Consider the following 20,849-nt stretch of genomic DNA (forward strand, 5'->3'; position numbering starts at 1 on the left):
AAGAACCCAAACTCCATCAGATGACAGATATGGAGAAAAAAAACCTTGGGAGAAACCAGGTTCAGACGGAGGGCTAGTTCTCTGTGTGATTTATGATTGTGGATTGATATAATTAAAAAAAAAAATCTTCCAGCTCATGCTGCTTGAAGATCGGGATAGCAAGTCACAAGGGGAATTAGAATTGTTAGGCAGTATTCACGCTGTTCCTGCCCTCAAGGGTTAGTGTACGAGCACTGCGAGTTATTTTCTATCAGAGTGCTCCGCTCTAAGCTTGCTTTCTTTCAAGAAAGAAAGGGGCGAGCCTCTGCACTCTCGTTAAGATCGAGGGGCTTGTTTGCTGAGGGGCAAGAGACAGGTCCTCCTCTTTCTCTTGTGCCCTCGTGCCCGCTGCTGAAGCCCGCTCCAGTGTTCTTCAGACCGGGCTGAGGACGTGGGTTCTCTTGCCTCCGGTGATATGGAGTTTGTAAGCGCCACCCCTGAGCGCTCCTCACGTGATGATAAAGCGTACGAGGAGTTACACGAGGAGTTATTCGAGGTGGCTGGTGTGGTGGCCAGGCTTCAATTGCCACAGGATCAAGAGAACCCCAGACACTCCAAGCTAGATGACAGATTTCTGTCGGGTGGCCAAGAGGAGGTACTCTAATGTTGGTCTTTTTCGCTGATCTCCATGACGAGTTATCTCATTCATGGAGTAAACTGTATTTTTCTTGTGTCTTTGTGTCCACTACATCGATTTATTTAACCCTCTGGGGTCTAAGGTGTTTTTGGGGTCCTTGAGATGTTTTGACATGCCCTGACATTTGTGCTTTTTTCAGTTGGTTATAAACATATGGCACATGTGAAATTACACTCTATTTAGCACAAACAGGGCTACCATAATATGTGAGCAACATGTATGTACATGTTTGTATTTTTGAGAGAATATTGTTTATGAATGGTTATTGAAAAAACTAAAAATTAAAGTTTCTGAAATAAGGCCACAAAACACATACTAAATATCTGTCCACAAGACCTTTGACTAATGGATGTTGTCGCCTAGAGTTTTTGCTTCAAAATGATCTGAAAATCATCCTGCCTAATCATTCACATAAAACAATAGATTGTTTTAAATTGTGAAAAACATTTTGTTTTGAAAGGCAATATGCGTGGAAAGGCAATATTCAACCCCTTGTCATGAATAATTAGGTGGTTCACACCTGAGAAGACAAAGACCCGCATAATAATGAGCCTTTCATTCAGGTGTGTCACACAAGAAAGAATGCAAGGACTATATATATATATATATTTAAATATACATAGATTGGACTTCACTGACAGAGAGAAGGCACAATTCGCATCATGTTTATTTTTCTTTATTTGACAAAAAGCACAACACTTTGTTTTTATTGTGAGTATACACAAAAAAAAATAGACCCTTAACAGGATCGAATGATGTATAACACCATAATATGTAAGATCAAAATCAGAGTATTTTGAGCACATTTTTAGTCATACCTGGAAATAAATCCTGTTCAAATAGGTTATATGGGCCATTCTACAGAATTGGTTCAAAGTTAGAGTTGGAAACATCTTGAAAAGAAAATAGACTTTTTCCATAAATGTCTTTATAAAGTATTATTTTTAAAGTAGGCCAATACATTTTATCATACATATTTCAAAGTTAAGGATTCATTATTTTGATATAGCTTGCATTGGAACAAACACTATAACAGTTGATTAGTTTATTTTTGACAAAACATACTATATATTTAACATATGAGCAGAAACTGTCTAACAAAAGCTTATTTGATGTCTATTTTATAGTAAAAACTTTATAATCTATCCAAAACTAGTCAACGAAATGTTGTCATTACAGACACTATTCTATATCCCGATTAGAACAAATCTCAGTAGGCTATAGCAATATAGTTTGGATGTGTTCATGTAAAAATAACGTTTACTAATGTAGGAGCGAAAGTGAATGAACGCACAGATGCGATGTACATCTGTAGTAAACAACATCGCACGCGCGTCTGTGCCAATCATTCATTAACACACAGACACGCAATTCATATTTAAACAGTCTTTGTGCAGTTTACAGACACTATTCAATAACGCGATTAGAACAAAGCACTTAAGAATAAATAACTTACTACATCAGCTGAATCCGCTCCTCGAAATGAAACTACCAGCACTTCTGAGGTAGCCCCACTTTTCCAGGATTATTACAATAGTATTATTCCTCACAGCGCAGCAAGACGAGGTAAAGTACAAGATTCTTATTAAACTGGATGTTTTATCCAGCTGATGTGGGCGTTGGCATGGCTTGCCTCAACATTTGCGTTTGAATAGCGCGCACTCTCAGTGGGCACCCGTGGGGGATGTGGGTGTTTTAACACCCACACTTTTCCCGGTGAGAGGGTTCAACACCCGCACTTTTTCTGCAGTTTTTCCGCAGTTTTGCACAAACGCCTCACTACAGTCGCTCCTCCGTTTCTCTGGCCGCTCTGTGTGTGCGCTCGCAGCGGCTCCTCCTCTCCCCCTCCCTCTCGAACATGACACCGGCTTTGAGTGTGACCGGCTGATGATTGGCTGTTCTGCCTTAAGTCCCGCCTCTCTTGGTGTGTTAGAGATTTTTCAGTCAGCTCGTGCTGAGGAGGCGGGAACTTATGGTTGTTTATTTACATCTCCCTTTTAAAGGTACTTTGAATGAGTGTTTATGCTTTCGAGGTTTTTAAATAAGCTTGATATGTGTTTGGGAAGATGTTATGTTTATGTTTTGTTGACATGTCGAGTGTTTTCGGTATTATATTTCGTTTTTTAGACTAAACAGCACAAGACTTTAAGTAGGCATTCTGTTTGTGCTGCGTGATTTAAAGAAAAGTGCGCACTTTGCTCACGCGATCAGCATGGTGATCTGGTGTTTTCTCCAAAATAAAAGCTCAAGTGTTTATTTCTTGCAAGTGGGAAATTAGGACAAAAGTATTGTAATTTTCCTATTCTATACTTTTGAAATATTCATTTTAATTTATACTGTAGCATACATTTATAGGCTATATGGATTTTCCATCATAGGAATAATTATATAAATCATTATTATATTATTATAATAAATGTTTGGCATTCTAAAACACCAGTGATAATGTAATGTAGACTGAGACTCTATATCATAACTAAAAAGATGTTTGAGCCCTCTTTAGGTACAAGTCAATGCTTTTTATTTGTTCAGTGTGCACAGTTCATGGGTCGAAGCCGGTTGAAGCTCTTAATTTTGAGCTCTCAAAGTGCACCAGATTGATGCATTTAACCTTAAAATGTACAAATTTTTCTTTCGGGGGAGCATACCCCCGAACCCCCCTACAGGGACAGAAGTCAACACACCATAGTTTTACAGCCCTGACCACATCCATCCCCCACACTTTTGAAAAGCTTGCTACGCCACTGGGCGTGTCACATTAACACGTAATAAACTATAATGAGCTGAAAGGAAAAAGACTGACATCTCTCTCTTTTCATACAGATTACATAAACAGAATATTTGTTTTTTTATATAAATTACTTCATTTAAAAGAAGAGAATTTCAGCTTCATAAAGAGAAATCTTTCGTGTCTCTGTGACAAGTATTTACTGAGTTACAGTTCATTTTCGGACGCGTTTCAGAATGGACTTCACTGACAGAGAGAAGGCAAAATTCGCATCATGTTTATTTTTCTTTATTTGACAAAAAGCCCAACACTTTGTTTTTATTGTGAGTATACACAAAATAAATAGACCCTTAACAGGATCGAATGATGTATAACACTTATATGTAGGATCAAAATCAGCAGAGTATTTTGAGTCTCTTTTGCACTTATAAGAAAAAAAGTGAGCTGGTATCGCTGGCGATACCGCCGACCCCAGAGGGTTAATCATCATGGGTGCAAGGGCACAGGGGTATACGATGATGCCCCAGGTGGAAAAGACGCTTAGGGGCTATCTCTCCCCTGGTAGCACATTTAAGAAGCCAATACCGTGCAGCCATGCAGAACAACATCCATACTGGTGCAGAGGTTGTTCCGGGGCAACGGGTTAGGCTGTAGGCGTACCAGGCTGACCTGCTGAAGGATTTGAGCATGAGCAGTGGCATTAGTGAGGAGGCATTTTCAGAAGTACACTGGCCCACAGACCTGACTCTCCACTTGACCAAGCAAATCGTCCATAGCTGCTATGTAGGGGTGTACAGCGGTGACAATATCTGTATCTGTAACAATTGCAAAATTATTCGTATCTGTATCGTACAATTACTTGAGAAGACTGTTTTGTCTATGGTTGACAGCCTATCTGTTTTCTTCTTAGTTACCACTAAATAAATATGCCTTGTATAATTGATAAAAAGATATTGCCAAAAGTTTTAGGACGCCTGCCTTTACATGCACATAAACTTTAATGACATCCCATTCTTAATCCGTAGGGTTTAATATGGAGTTGACCCACCCTTTGAAGCTATAACAGCTTCAATTCTTTTGGGAAGGCTTTCCACAAGGTTTAGGAGTGTTTAACGCCTGGCTCGCAGTCTCCGCTCTAATTAATCCCAAAGGTGTTCTATCGGGTTGAGGTCAGGACTGCAGGCCAGTCAAGTTTCTCCACACCAAACTCGCTCATCCATGTCTTTATGGACCTTGCTTTGTGCACAGGTGTGCAGTCATGTTGGAACAGGAAGGGGCCATCCCCAAACTGTTCCCACAAAGTTGGGAGCATGAAATTGTCCAAAATCTCTTGGTATGTTGAAGCATTAAGAGTTCTTTTCACCGGAACTAAGGGACCAAGCCCAACCCCTGAAAAACAACCCCACATCATAATCCCCCTCCACCAAACTTTACACTTGGCACAATGCAGTCAGGCAAGTACTGTTGTCCTGGCAACCGCCAATCCCAGACCATTGGTTTGCCAGACAGAGAAGCGTGATTCGTCACTCCAGAAAACACGTCCAGTGGCGGCGTGCTTTACACCACTGCATCCGACGCTTTGCATTGCACTTGATGATGTAAGGCATGGATGCAGCTGCTCGGCCATGGAAACCCCCATTCTCTCTACGCACAGTTCTTGAGTTAATCTGAAGGCCACGCGAAGTTTGGAGGTCTGTAGCTATTGACTCTGCAGAAAGTTGCTGACTTCTGCGCACTGTGCTTCTCAGGATGTGCTGACCTCGCTCTGTGATTTTACGTGGCCTACCACTTCGTGGCTGAGTTGTTCCCAATTGCTTCCACTTCGTTATAATACCCCTAATAGTTGACCGTGGAATATTTAGTAGTGAGGAAATTTCACGAATGGATTTATTGCACAGGTGGCAACCTATCACGGTACCATGCTTGAATTCACAGCTCCTGAGAGCGACCCATTCTTTCACAAATGTTTGTAGAAGCAGTCTGCATGCCTAGCTGCTTGGTTTTATACAACTGTGGCCATTGAAGTGATTGGAATACCTGAATTCAATGATTTGGAGGGGTGTCCCAATACTTTTGGCAATATAGTGTATATTTTTATTACTATTATAACATTTATTTAAAGGGCACCTATTATGCAAAATCTACTTTTACATGATGTTTGGACATAAATGTGTGTTTGTAGTGACTGTGATAAACATAATTCACCTTTGTTCTTAGCATTGTTCCTCACGGTTGTTCAGTGATCGTGGTCCCTTTAAATGTTCTGTATGCGTGATGACGTAGGACGCTGGCCAGCGCTATTTTGTTTCAGTGTTTTGGTTTTGACTAAAAATAAACGACACACGCATTTGTGTGCTCAACATGAGAAGTTGTCTCTTGTAATTTACTCTGGTGACCCCAATATTAGTCTGCTGGACGTATCCAGTGACACAACACGACCATGGCCGCGAACGCTGTCACCCTCAAACTCCCCAAATTCTGGGAATCGTCGGCATCAGCATGGTTCGCCCAGACTGAAGCGCAGTTTGCGTTGCGTGAGATCACCACTCTGGATGCCGTTGCATTACCGAGAGCCGACACAACGTAGTAATATTTTGTTGTATCCGCATACAACAAAATATTACTACGTTTTGTCGGCTCTCGGTAATGCAACGGCATCCAGAGTGGTAAGCCTTCTTACAAATCCTCCGGAAACCGAGAAGTATACAGCACTCAAAGCTCACCTGTTGAAAACGTTCAGACTGTCGGACGCTGAGAGAGCCGGCAGGCTTTTCTCCCTTCAAGGACTGGGTGACAGCAAACCGTCCGAGCTCATGGACCATATGCTGGATCTGTTGGGTGAGCACAGACCCGATTTGCTGTTTATACAGCTTTTCCTGGGTCAGCTGCCTTCACAAGTGAGAGCTGTATTAGCCAACACCACTATCACTGACTGTCGGAAACTGGCTGAGGAGGCTGATACATTTTTCCTGGCGAGTCAGGGACATTGTGCGGCTGCGCTTTTTCCTGCGCACATCGCTTTGGTGACGCGGGACGACTCCACCTTCATCGCGGCAACCATTCCTCGGCGGCAGCAGTCTTCTGGCCCCCAACAGCCATCAGGATTGTGCTTCTACCATGCGAAGTTTGGAACTAAGGCTAACAAATGTCGCCCACCTTGCAGTTTCGGCGGGTAGGGAAACGCAGGGGCCGGCGCTTAGTAGTGGCCATGAGTGTCGGCCGCGTAGGCAGGCTGCTTTTCATCCACGACAGCATCTCTGGACGGCGTTTTCTGTGCGACACAGGAGCACAGAGGAGCGTCCTGCCTGCATCCCGTTTGGACATGGTGACTGGCGGCCACGGCCCCCCTATGGAAGCGGCCAATGGTAGCCCCATCCGCACTTATGGAATAAGGTACGTCGAATTGTGTTTCGGAGGACAGCGCTTCGGCTGGAACTTTGTTACAGCAAAGGTTGCCGTTCCCCTCTTCTGCGCTGATTTTTCGTGTGCACATGCACTGTTGGTGGATGTAAAGAACCGCCATCTGATTGACGCCGTCACATTTTGCTCTTATACATCCACGCTCAGCGGATCCGACTCCTTACGACTGTCTAGCATACTTTCAGGTTCTGATGATTTCCACAGTTTGCTTCCCAGTTTCCCAGCCCTCACTCAGCCCACTTTCTCTGCATCTGCCGTGAAGCATGGTGTGGAGCATCATCTCGCCACTACTGGCCCACCCGTCTATGCCCGTGCTCGGCGCCTTGACCCGACCAAACTTGCTGTTGCAAAGGCTGAGTTTGCGAACATGGAACGCCTGGGAATAGTCCGGCAGATCCGACAGCCCATGGGCATCGCCTCTTCACATCGTCCCCAAACCTGGTGGCGGCTGGCGCCCGTGTGGCGACTACCGGCGGCTTAACGAGGCAACGGCACCTGACCGATGTCCAGTCCCGAACATACAGGATTTTTCAGCACACCTGTCCGGCAAGGTGATTTTTTCAAAGGTTGACCTTGTTAGAGGATATCATCAGGTTCCGGTACATCCACTCGACATTCCCAAAACGGCAGTGATCACACCGTTTGGTCTATTTGAGTTCCTGCGCATGCCGTTCGGCCTTAAAAACGCCTCCCAGTCATTTCAACGCCTCATGGACTCTGTTTTGCGGGACCTGCCTTTCCTTTTTGTGTACTTGGATGACATCCTTGTAGCGAGCACGTCCAAGTCTCAGCACCTGGCGCACCTCCAAACCCTTTTTGAGCGGCTTAGCCAGCATGGCTTAATTGTCAACCCCGCCAAGTGCCAGTTCGGCCTCTCCATCATCGACTTCCTAGGACACAGAGTCACTAAGGACGGGGCAGTCCCTCTTCCGGCAAAGGTGGAGGCGGTCGCACAGTTCCCGCGCCCCCTCACTGTCAAATCCCTGCAGGAGTTCCTCAGCATGGTCAATTTTTACCACCGTTTCATCCCTCGAGCCGCTCAGCTCATGCAGCCTTTGCACGAGGCCTTGAAGGCTAAACCCAAGCACGCTGTATCCTGGAATGAGAGTAGAGACAGGGCTTTTGCTGCCACTAAAGGAGCCCTAGCGAACACTGCCATGCTGGCACATCCTTCCCCAACAGCCCCCATCGCCATCACCTCGGATGCCTCGGACTATGCTGTTTGTGCTGTCTATGAGCAGTGGGTAGACGGGGCCTGGCAGCCGCTGGCTTTCTTTAGCCGTCAGCTGTGCCCCTGTGAGCGGAAGTACAGGACATTCGACCATGAGTTGCTGGGTCTCTACCTCGCCATCCGACACTTTCGTTGCCTACTGGAAGGCCGGCACTTCACTGCTTTTGTGGACCACAAGCCGTTGACTTTTGCCGTGGCCAAGGTGGCTGAACCGTGGTCCGCCCGCCAGCAACGTCATTTGTCCTACATTTCGGAATTCACCACGGACTTGCAGCACGTCGCCGGTAAGACCAACCGAGTGGCGGACTGCCTATCACGGGCTGTGGCGGGGGCAGTCCACCTGGGTTTGGATTACAACCGCATGGCGGCGTCTCAGGCCACAGACCCGGACGTGCAGCTCCTGAGGACCTCGGTTACAGGGCTGCAGCTCGAAGACGTGGGTTTTGACGATGCCGGCACCACACTCCTGTGTGACATCTCCACAGGTAGTCCTCGGCCAGTCGTTCCCTCAGGATGGAGGCGACAAGTTTTTGATGCCATCCATGGTCTCTCCCACCCAGGTACAAAAGCGTCACAGAGACTGGTTGCATGAAAGTTTGTTTGGCACAGCCTCAAGAAGGACGTTAGGGATTGGTCTAACACCTGTGTTGAGTGCCAACGGGCCAAAGTCCACCGCCACACTAAAGCCCTGTTAGGGTTGTTCCCGGTTCCGGAGAGACGTTTTGACCATGTAAACATGGACCTGGTCGGTCCTCTGCCCTCCTCTCACGGTTTCACATATCTGGTCACCATGGTTAACAGGAACATCCGCTGGCCCGAGGCTCTGCCTTTAACGTCAGAGGCGTCTGTCGAGATGACACGGGCATTTATTGGCACCTGGGTTGCCCGTTTCGGCACTCCTTCGGACATATCCTCTGACCGAGGCGCACAGTTTACTTCTGAGCTGTGGGCCGCTGTCGCACAGAGCCTCGGAGTGAAGCTCCACCGCACGACCGCATATCACCCGTAGGCTAACGGACTCTGTGAACGTTTTCATAGGTCAATGAAGGCTGCCCTGCGGGCTGGCCTGAAAGACAGCAACTGGGTCGACAAGCTCCCGTGGGTGATGCTGGGCATCAGGACTGCGCCAAAGAAGGACCTTCAGTCCTCATCCGCGGAGCTGGTTTATGGACACCCACTACGGGTACCAGGGGATTTTGTCCCTAGCACCACGGTTCCCTGGTCTGCTACTTTCCAGCGGTCCACTCTACTGGACAATGCAAGGTTTTTCGCACCTGTACCTACTTCCCATCACGGCCTTCCTCAGTCACTTATCCCCGCTGGACTTCAGACGGCTGACTATGTTTTCATTCGGCACGATGCCCACAGGGGACCACTACGTCCGCCCTACGAGGGCCCATTTCGGGTTCTGGAGGCGGGGGACAAACATTTTGTGGTGGACAGGGGTGGGAAACCGGAGCGACTCTCCATTGACCGCCTCAAGCCGGCTCACCTGGACGTGGCCAGGCCCATCGACCTGGCCCAGGCCCCACGGCGCGGACGGCCTCCTGCCCTGCCCCTTGCTCCCCTCCCTCCCAAGCCTCCTACACTCCCCTCCCTCCCAAGCCTCCTACACTCCATGTCCCACACCCGTGTCAGGACGGGTCGCCGGCTGCAGTGGGGTCTCCTCTACCTTCCGTACAGCGCAGCCGTTGTGGCCGTTGATACGCCCACCTCCCCGTTGACTGTTTGGTTCTTCTGATATGGTGACTGTGATAAACATAATTCACCTTTGTTCTTAGCATTGTTCCTCACGGTTGTTCAGTGATCGTGGTCCCTTTAAATGTTCTGTATGCGTGATGACGTAGGACACTGGCCAGCGCCATTTTGTTTCAGTGTTTTGGTTTTGACTAAAAATAAACGACACACGCATTTGTGTGCTCAACGTGAGAAGTTGTCTCTTGCAATTTACCGCAATTTCCACGTTTATAAAAATCCACCCACTCCTTTTTTATCGCCATTAAACCAAAGCAGTCATATTAAACATGCCGTTTTGATTCTCTGAGCAGTGTGACATCATACTGCTCAGGCCCCGTCCATGGCCGCTGACTGACAATCCTGCATTACCATAGTTTCCACCCTCAGCGAGTTGTACGCTATCCGCCATTTTCTCCGCGCGGAGCAGCTGTAGCAACAACAATGTCTCGTAAGCAATCCCGGTGTTCTGTTGTTGGATGTAAGAGTGAACATAAGAGTCTTAATTTTCTCCCAACATCTGAGCCACTGAGGACGCAGTGGATTACATTTACATTTAATCATTTAGCAGACGCCTTTGTCCAAAGCAACTTACAAATGCGGACTAAAGCAAGCGAGTCATCGTGAAGAAGCAAAAACAATGCAATAAGTGCTCAAAATACAAAGTTCAGGCATTGCTCAGAGTAGGGACGCTTCATCTTTTGTGTGATGTACAATAATCTTCATAAAACTCATTAGTAAAGTTGTGTCATCGTCCACCTGAAGTAAGGCAGATCAATAATATTGTTGAATATTAAATGTCCCCAACTAAGCAAGCCCAAAGCCAAGCCAACAGTGGCAAGGAACCAAAACTCCCATCAGGTGACAGAATGGAGAAAAAAACCTTGGGAGAAACCAGGCTCAGTCGGGGGCCAGTTCTCCTCTGGCCAACGAATGAACAGTGTATGATTATGATTCAGGCAACATTACAGGTCAGAAGTCAGATTGGATCAGAACATTACAATATTTATCCAGTTCCATCTGGTTGGAGGTCGGAGTCATCACGCCGGTATGGAGACAAGTTTGTTGAGGTGTCCACGAGGCCTTCACAGGGCTGATGAGGCTGGCACTTCAGGGATGCGTTGTGATCGTGTCCAGGTGCAGGTTCACCGTCTGATCTGGATATGGCCCGGATCCGGCTGACTTCAGTAAATCTCGGAATAAATGGAAAGGCTAACATTAGCGTAGATGCCATTCTTCTATTGATGTAACGAGTACATCAGGTGTTGTAGGAAGAGTCCCTGGTTCCGGCTGACCTAATCTATGCAGCCTAAAAAAAGTGCAGCCTAAAAAAAGTGTCAATTTTAACATGCTATAAAATTATCTGTGGGGTATTTTGAGCTAAAACTTCACATACACTCTCTGGGGACATCAGATACGTATTTTACATCTTGTAAAAAGTAGCATAATAGGTACCCTTTAACCCTCTGGGGTCTGAGGTGTTTTCTGGGCCCTGGAGGTGTTCTGACATGCTCTGACATGTATGCTTTTTTCTGATACTTGTGACATTTTCATGGCTAAAGTCTTATTACACTGTATTCAGCACAAACTCTGCTACAATAATATGTCAGCAGCATGTATGTAAAAGTGTTTAGTTTTGAGATAATGACGTTTATGCGTGGTTTGTGAAAAAACTAAAAAACATTGTCACTGAAATAAGGTCATGAAACCCATACTAATTATTTCTTCACAAGACTTTTGAAAATTGTATCACATAGCCTAGAATATTTGCTTCAAAACTATGTGAAAATCATCCTGATTACGCATTGGCATTTCAAGTCAATAAAGTCTTTTAAAAATTTTATGACGTGTTTTGTGTAAGAAAGCTTTATGCAGGTAGGCGTTAACCACCCATTAATATTGATGGGTTTCACACCTGAGAAAGACAAAGACCCTCCCCTAATGGCCCTATTAGGTGCTATCAGGCCCCATCATTACGAGGAGCCTTGCACAAAGAATGATATTTAAAAAAGAATGGCTTTTAGATTGTTTGGATTTATTTACAACATAACATAATCCAAAGATACCCAACAAAGGACAAAAAAGCCCATTAGTAAACACACTGATCTAAAGACAGAGGCTTGAACAGTCACACACCTTTGTGCCATTCCTGAAACATAGTACATACCTGTCATCTCCAAGGTGTTTGATTTTTCACTTAACCATGTTCATGTACAGTCTCCTGTGAATTTTGAAGTCAGCAGGACTTATCAGTGGCATCATGGTCCCTGTAAAAAAAATAAAATAAAAATAAACACATGTGAACATGCTGATATCAAGAGAAACTATAGGGCTGCACGATTTTGGGAATTCATTTTAGATTTTTCTGGTTAAAATTATTATTAAATATATATAAAAACACCACGTTTGTTGTGCATTGTTATAGCCTATGTATAGGGCTGCATAAAATAATAACAGATAGATTGCAGGCGGCCTATATCGTTAAAAATGAACACTTCAGTAACACTACACTAGACAAAAATATATGGATTATCATGTTACTTCAAACGTTTCCATTCATTATGAAATGAGATTGGAGAAAAACATGAAGCCTAATGTTTGGTGTGTTTTGCTTTTCAAACCCACAGCGCAAAGTGACTCAATCTCAGCGCGCGCAGAGAACGTTTACTGAAGCGATCGAGCCGCTCCAAACTATGAAACATTATTGTTACATTATCTACGTTTGAGCAGATGTCCACAAACACAGAATTTAACAGTAAACATGGGTCTAAACATTATAATATTCACCATTGAAGAAAAAGCATACTTTATATCATGCTGTGTTTAATTATCGAAGATAAAAACATTCTTGTGTGTACATGTATATTCACTCCAATCTCATTTCATAACATTTTAGTCTGGCACCAGTTTAACTAGTAGCTACAATGTAAAGTATATACAACCATAAGACGCGTAGGATGTGTCTTACCTTAAAAAATCTTTCCCATAATCAAATCGTGTTCTTCTAATTCTTCTGAGGCAAATCCAAGGTGCCCAGACCAAACACTTCCAAACTCGACGAAAAGCAGAGCAGGACTGAAGTCCCGATTCTTTGTTTAGAGGTGATGAGGGCGTTTGCGTTCCTTCACGTGGATCATTTGAATTTGAATAGCTCGCGCGCGTGTGGGCGTGGTCACATTAGATCTAATGAGCTCAGGCTGAAGAAACTGTACACGTCGTTGCTTTCGTACGGATTACTTAAACAGAGAATATTTGTTTTTGGTATGATTTACATCATTTAAAAATGGAGACTTAAAGCTTTGTAAAGACATAACTCTCACGTGTGGATGGCAAGTATTTGCTGAGTTAAAGATCATTTTCTGTCGCGTTTCAAAATGAACTTCACATTGAGAGAGACGACAAAACGCGCATCATGTTTATTTTCTTTATTTTACGAAAAACACAACATTTTGTTTTTATTATTAGTGTACGCAAATGAAAATGGACATTTAACAGTTTTGAATGATGTATAACACTTGCCTGTCTCACAAAAATCGAAAGAGTTATTTGAGTCTCTTTTGCACTGATAAGAAAAAAAGTGAGCTGGTATCGCCGGCGAGACCGCCGACCCCAGGGGGTTAAATATCTTCTAACTGTCAGAGCCTGTAGCCTCGTATAGGCAGTTCAATGCGTTGTAATTAAGAAATAATGCAGTTGTGCTTCAGGCAACCTGAGTTCGAGTGCCAGCTTGAGAACCTTTCGTAATCCGATAAATAAATATTTAATTATCTTCTAATTAAAACAAATGATAAATTTGATAAAAAAACTAAAAAACTAAATGATAAATAATTTTTATTTTCCAGAGTAATGTCAGGACAATCATCCACAACCTCAAATAAGAGGAGCCAGACTCTGTAAATAGCTGATTAGAGAACATGGAAGTTGAAAGAAAATATCACTGGGTGAAAATTGCTTTACATTTTTTTATAAAGAATACCTACATAAATGCCGTCTCCAAGAGAGAGTGAGACAGAGAAATATCATAGCTTGTCATATCATGCCAGGTTAAAATAGAACTAGAGTACTAGATCAAGTAAATGTATATGCATCTTAGCTGATTATTAGGCTACTAGAGCTGGTTTTGTTTCTGAGAGATGGCAACGCGTTTGTGATCTTGCTGAGCTTATTTCATTCATTGTTGCATCATATCGGACGAGGTTTAAAACATTTAAATAGTAATATCAATTAGCCTAGTAGAACATATTGTAATAACTGGCAGTTATTCGGTAGAACGTGGGGGCTGACCGGAGCTAAGCTACGCTCTTGTACTTTTACTAAGCTAATTGCTATAGTGCAAAATCCGAGCACTCGTGTCCCATACACCGCACGACCATGAGTGTCTCTGCGAGTGGAGCATCGGTAAAGCAAACCAACAGGAGGCAGTACCGTCTTCTTTCTCCTTTTATTCTCAACACAGAATAAGAACTACACAGGCGAGGCCTGTAAAAAGAACCACATTTTTACATAACAAGGCAGTAAATGAACCAAGCCCACCCTAAATAACTTGAACATAAACACACATAACTTTGCTAACACAAAAACCCAACCATCTTGCTTAAATAACGCATAAATCAACTCCAAACAAACAATGGCCCATAATGCACCCGGCTGCTAGCGCTGACTGCCGGGTCATTACAATGTGTACGATTCAGTATCTTAGTAGATATCACTCTTGATAGAGAGCTGGTTTGGTTTCTGAGAGTAGGAGACGCGCAGAGATGGCAACGTGCTGTTTTATTTGCGATCGTGCTGTGCTTATTCCCTTCATTTGTGTATCATATCATACAAGGTTTAAATAATTTAAATATACATATCAAATAGACGAACATGCATATGATGTAGTATTTCAGTTGATATTAGTCTTCCCAAGCTCTGATTTCTGAGAGATGCACGCGTAGACAGCAACGCAGCTTTGATTTGCGCTCAATTCATTCATAAAGTTTACTCTCACTCATTCACTTCACACAGTCATTATTGCATAGAGATTTTAGATGTTTATGTAGGCTATAATGTCGTACTTTCCCCTGGCTCACCTGTTATTCAGTAAACACGAGTGACTGTCAGTATCAGCCGAATATATTCGTTAAAAGGTATTAAACTTCGGGCACAGCCCTACTGCTATGGTCACTACGGAGAAGCATCTGTGGTTCAACCTCTCGGTTATCAAGGAGAGGGATAAGGTATTCCTCCTTGATGCCCCTGTGTCGCCTTCCAGCCTATTTGGTGAATCTGTTAATATGGTCGTCAGTAGGTACCGGGAGGCCAAGAGACATGCAGAAGTTTTTATTAATTTTCTTCCCTGCCGTGCTCAAGGCTCGGGGCTGTCGGCCACCCAACCCTGTCCAACTCCTCTATGAAGAAAAGCCCCAAAGCAGTGTGTGGCATATTGTGCACCCCTCGGGAGAGACTAGGGGAGCAGCTCGCCACGCTCAGCAACCCAAGATAAAGCCGGACCTAAGATTGGTCATTATCGCCAAGAAGAAGCCCTGAGGATTATGCGTCCAGGACCATAGGGGTGTGCCCCCCTCTTTCACCAAAGAGTAGAAGCTCCTTTCTGGCACCCTCAGGGGATTGCTGTCCAGTCTCCAGCGAAATGTAACATGTTCAGTCGTTTCCTGTCATGTTTCAGGACACCGAACATTTAACATCCCCCCAGAAAAACGAAGTGTCAAAACTATGCAGGCGCATATGTAGACACAAGAGTTACAAACTCTGCGGGACGAAGGGGCCATAGAACATGTTCCCCTCCCAGACAGAGAGTCTGGCTACAACAGCCAGTACTTTTTGTTTCCCAAGAAAGACTGGGGGTTGCGTCCAATTTTAGATCTTCGTGGTTTGAACCATTTTCTCCAAACATACAAGTTCAAAATGCTAACAATCAAAATTATTGTGTCTCAGATACAATCCATGGGTTGGTTTATTACGATCGATACTCTCATATAGAAATTCTGCCACAACACAGGAAGTTCCTGAAGTTTACTTTTGGGGACGAAGCTTACCACCCTCGGGTCCTTCCATTTGGCCTTGCCACCCTGCACATACACAAAATGTATGGATGCAGAACTGGCTCCTTTGCAACTCCAGGGCATCCGCTTTTTAAATTACAGATGACTGGCTGATTTTGGCTCAGTCTCAAGAGCTTGCGCTTCGACATCAGTATGTAATCTCAAATCTCTGACGCCAAGAAAAGCTCTCTCTCTCCTGCCCAGAGGATAATGTATTTAGGGTTCGTATGGGACTTGGTCATAATGTGGGCACAACTGTCTTCTGTTGCATACATAAATCGCCAAGGCGGACTGCATTCGCGCCACCTGAAAAGGCTGGCGCAGCAGGTTCTGCTTTGGGCTCAGAACAAGTTCTTGTCCCTCAGGGTGATTTACATTCCAGGGCATATGGGAGCAGACTTACAGTCCAGACAGCCTGACACACAGGGAATGGAAACTCCACCCCGAAGTACTCAAACAAATTTAGGAAAAATTGTACGATGCAGAGGTGGACCTCTTCACCTCAATCCCTCCCAGGAGTCCTTGCCAAGGTCTGTCAACAAGGGTCTTGCATCTTGCTGATAACGCCTCGTTGGAGTTTGGTTCTCAGACCTAATATTCCTCCTTGACGGCTCGCTGTGGGTAGCAGCGATACCTGATACCGATCAGGAGAGACCTCTTATCTCAGGTACAGAGGACAATATTTCATCCCCTCCCGAGCTTTGGAACCTTCATGTTTGGCCCCTGAGGGGGACCAACTAAGAGATTCTGGGCTTCCATTTAACGTGGTGGAGACTATTTTAAGTGCTAGGGCTCCCTTTTGAAAGATGATGTACTACCCTTCATGAGATTTAGCCATAGTGCGCGAGGGCCTTTTGAGCCACTAGAGTCAGCTCCTGTCAAGCTTCTGACTCTAAAGATGGGTTTTCTCATGGCTATTACTTCTCTAAAGAGAAGTGGGGATTTGCAGGCTCTGTCAGTCTATTTCCAGTCTGTGCTCTTCAGACTTACGTCCACCGCACCAGCCAGTGGTGTAAGTCAAAGTAGATTTTCATACGCTGTAAGGCCGCAACTCGGAGGCAGCTGCCACCAAGCATACTATGTCACATTTGCTGAGCGATGCCATTGCCCTAGCCTACGAGGTGTGCCATCAAGCTTCGCCTCTAGACGTTAGGGCCCATTCTAGAAGGAGTTGCATCATCCAAGGCTTTGGCAAGAGGTGCCCCCTTGCAACAAGTATGAGATGCGTTAGGCTGATCCTCTCCACACACATTTATCAGGTTCTATAGTTTGGATGTTCATGCTCTCATGTCCTTGAGTCAACATCCCAAGCTCAGGTCTGAGACCTCTCCAACATTTGTGTGCACACACTACACAACCTTGCGGGATCCAGCCACTTCCAGTGCAGCGGCATTGGTATTCTCATTCCCATTAGCGTTATGAAGCGTCATTCAGAAATACGTCTGTGGCGAGCAGGACGAGGCCGAGGGCCGTGAGAGAGCAGCACGAGGCCGGTGGCGTGATTGATAATGAGCGACACCTGCGTGACGCACCGGTCTCGTATCTCTCACGGAGGAGCGGAAGCATAAACGAGGAGCGACGACAGTGAAGATCGAGAGAGGAACAGGCCTGAACCTGTGTTTTGTTTTGTTTGTTTTATTATGTGACAGCAGTCGTCCGTGAGGGGCTGCTGTCTGTTACTTTCATTTTGTATTTGTTTATTTTATTATTAAATTGTTGAATTTTCGCCGGTTCCCACCTCCTTCTTCCCATAACATCTGAACTGCGTTACACTGGTGCCGAAACCCGGGAAGAAGGAGGAACGCGCTGTCAAAGAGTCCTTGCCTCTGTGGGGAATCCGCGGTGCCATCGAGCATGGTGGGCAGAGTCCGTCACCATGGACGCTCGAGGTGGTGCGCTGGAGTGAGTTGCTGGGGGGACGGCCTGGGTGCTGGAGGGGCGGCTGCCGTCCGTGAGGGAGCAGAGGAGTCGCCGCCGTTCGCCGTGGGCCGGAGCCTGCTGCCATCCACCATGAAGGGGAGGAGCAGGGAACGGGGGACTCCTGCCGTCTGCCCGAACCCGGAGGAGCCGTCGCCGTCCACCAGGCGGCGGAGGAGTGCAACATCTGAACTGCGTTACAACGTCATATTACAAAAGTAAAAATGGTTGCGAAAGCAAAGTAAAAGCAAGTATAAACAGTACAGATATAACATTTGCATTGAGGAGATTTCAAGCATGAAATCTTCAAATCAGTTAAAAAAAAAGAAATTTGATTTTGATCAATTGGATGCAATTACCACATAAAAAGTATCTGTAAGAAGGCAAATATCTAATTGTGTCTTGAACCTTTTGATTTTCTCTAGTTCATCGGCTTGGGCAGAGAAAGCTACACGTCTTCGCTCAGTTGTGTCTAATGTGCTGCCCCTTGATGTACACCAATCCTGCCCATTATCACCAGGGTTCTTGCCCCCTTCTGGAGCTGACTGTCTGGTGTCATCTTTCTGCCTTGAGAGTGTAAGCCATGACTTACTTTCCTTCACCAATGCCTTAGGCCACATCTCCAGCCTGCTTAAAAAAGGTGGATACCTCCTACTAATTGGTGCCCTGGGAGAGAGCTTCTACATGGGTGCTCCAGGGCTGTACATCCCTGTGGTCCCTCTGGATGAGTCTCAGGTCTGTGCTAGTCTGAAGGCCAGTGGATATGAGCTGTTGCAGCTTTGTATTTACCACCTGCCACCAGATATGAAGGTGGGGGTAGATGATGTCACTGGTGTGTTCTTTGCAAAAGCCAAGAAAGCATAACAATTTTAGTTGAAGAATACATGAATTGGAAAGGTAGGGAATTAATGTATGTTCTTTATATTGCTTTACTTTTACTGTGATTATAAGATATTGAAAACAATCATATTGTCATACACAGCTGAGTTCACCTCATTCACTGCACATAAACTCTGCAAAAGTTAAACTGTGAATGCACAATGATTACTAATGTTTGATTTCACTCGTTAAAATTAACCTCACAGCTAAATTCAGCTCATTCATTGCCGCTAAACTTGGCAAAAGTCCCTTTTTTAGAATTCTGTATTTTAAAGATAATTTTGTAAAATCCAAATAAGCTTTACATATCTTTATTAAAAAGGGTTTAAACAATATTTTTCATGCTTGTTCAGTAAACCATAAACAATTATTACACATGCACCAGTGGAACACTCCTTAATACACTAAAATGTTTCACAGAGGTAGACACTAAAGATGAAGCTTAGGATAGTGTTACAGGGAGACTGAAAGGACAGCTAATCGTACCATGTGTATTGTGTAACCATATGTCTCCCCAGATGTGTTTGAGAACTTGTAAATGTCTTGGTATAAGAGTGGGATAACATCTTACAGCAAAAACTGGCAAATCTGGTGCAGTCCATGAGGATATGTATGTACTGTAGTACTTAAAGGGGAACTTGGCAACTCTAGTCATGTCTTCGCTTTTGTTGTCACATGTTTTCTCATCGAGCTCCCCCTTCAGCTGTGGGGCGTATATTTCACAACACTGTCGTAAAAATACTCACTTGCGGCACCCTCCTCCCCCTTTCTACAGCTGCTCATGTGCATTTGTTATTATCGGAGCTGGCCAACTTTATCGTGTGGAGCTATGTCTACCGAGGTGTGTAATACATCATACACAGTATCATAAAATTATGTTGAATTGCCATAAAGCAGTTTGTGTTTCTCGCTTCTCACGAGATTTCCTATTTCCAACTTACGTTAGTCCCCATGTTGCAAGGTTGGTTTTCTGCCTGGGAACGCTGGGGGAGTGGGGAAAGTCACCATTTTCACCAGAACAGGTTATTTAACCATCCAAATGATTTCTAAACGGTTTTATTAAGTTGACATAGTCACCAAGTTCCCCTTTAAAGCAGCTAGTGGCTACACCAGATACTGACTTTTATTTTTGACCCTCCCTTTGTTCAGGGACTGTTTGTCAAATGTCTGTGAAACTTGTTCAATTTATGTCTCAGTTGTTGAATATAATTTCATACAAATACTTACATGTTAAGTATTTGCTGGAAATAAAAGCAGTTGAAAGTGAAGATGTTTCGTTATTTTTAATGAGTTTGGTATTGTCATTCTCTTGAATATCATACATGACAGGTCATTAACCCTCTATGAATGAATTATGACAAGCTGAGTCAGGATTTTAGTCTTTAAGCTACTAAAGCTGGCTCTTTTATTGTTTTGGTTAACTCTCCATTGTTTGCGTTTCTGTCTTTGCTCCCGTTTTGAAAGTTGTGAGATTTTAAGCTTTCCTGTTTCTTTTCCTCTTTTGTATCTTTCCTTTTCTCTGTCAATGTACTGCTGATATTTTACAGGATCTTCCTTCAATTTTTTTCTATAATCTCTAGACCTTTCAGTTGATTTCTTGGGAGCCATTCTGGTTAAAAAAATAAGAAAAAATAGTTTTAGGAAGTAAGGCATCTCACTTAAGTTTCATTGTAAAATCACACTATTATGCTTCTTTAACTTTAATTTATAAACACATAATATGATATAGATAAGCCCCTTTCACACAGCGCTTTGAACCCGGCAAATTGCCGGCAAATTGCCAGAGTGCCTTCTGTGTGAACGCAAACACGACCCGGGACTGATGCCGGGATCGATGCCGGGTTGGGGACCTAGTAACATTGCCGTGTTCAGACCCGGAACGCGCGCTGTGTGAACAAAAGCCGTAACCAATGCCGTGTCGTAATGATGACGCTGAAGTGAAGTGAAAGCAGGCTAGTGAAACGGTACGTAATGCGCTAGTTTATGATAGAATCAGAGAAAAAAATGCACAAGCGTGGTTTCTCCAGAGAGAAATCGCAGCTCATAAGCAAACTATACACGTTGCTGAGACATTACATGTCACATCGATGTCACGTGTCTTTCCGGAACATACACGGGTTGTGTGTGAACGCGCTCTCTGATTCCGGCAAATCACTGGCAGTGTGAATGAAGCAAAATCAAACGAACCCGGGTCAAATCCTGGGTCGCTTTATCCGTTTA

At 44.5% G+C, this 20,849-nt stretch overlaps 1 protein-coding gene across 1 annotated transcript in view; it reads left to right on the forward strand.

The window, feature by feature from the left end:
* Nucleotides 1-19,279, forward strand: part of LOC130087361 (phenylethanolamine N-methyltransferase) — a 77,425-nt gene extending 58,146 nt beyond the window's left edge. Inside the window, exon 3 of the mRNA XM_056253637.1 lies at nt 18,176-19,279. Within this exon, the coding sequence (XP_056109612.1) occupies nt 18,176-18,614 (439 nt within the window). The 3' untranslated portion in view covers nt 18,615-19,279. The remainder of the gene's footprint in view (nt 1-18,175) is intronic.
* Nucleotides 19,280-20,849: the final 1,570 nt, after the last annotated feature.

This window comes from Rhinichthys klamathensis, unplaced genomic scaffold, assembly GCF_029890125.1.
Source record: "Rhinichthys klamathensis goyatoka isolate OS25496 unplaced genomic scaffold, OSU_Roscu_1.1 h1tg000108l_1, whole genome shotgun sequence".
NCBI classification, from domain to species: Eukaryota; Metazoa; Chordata; class Actinopteri; order Cypriniformes; family Leuciscidae; genus Rhinichthys; species Rhinichthys klamathensis.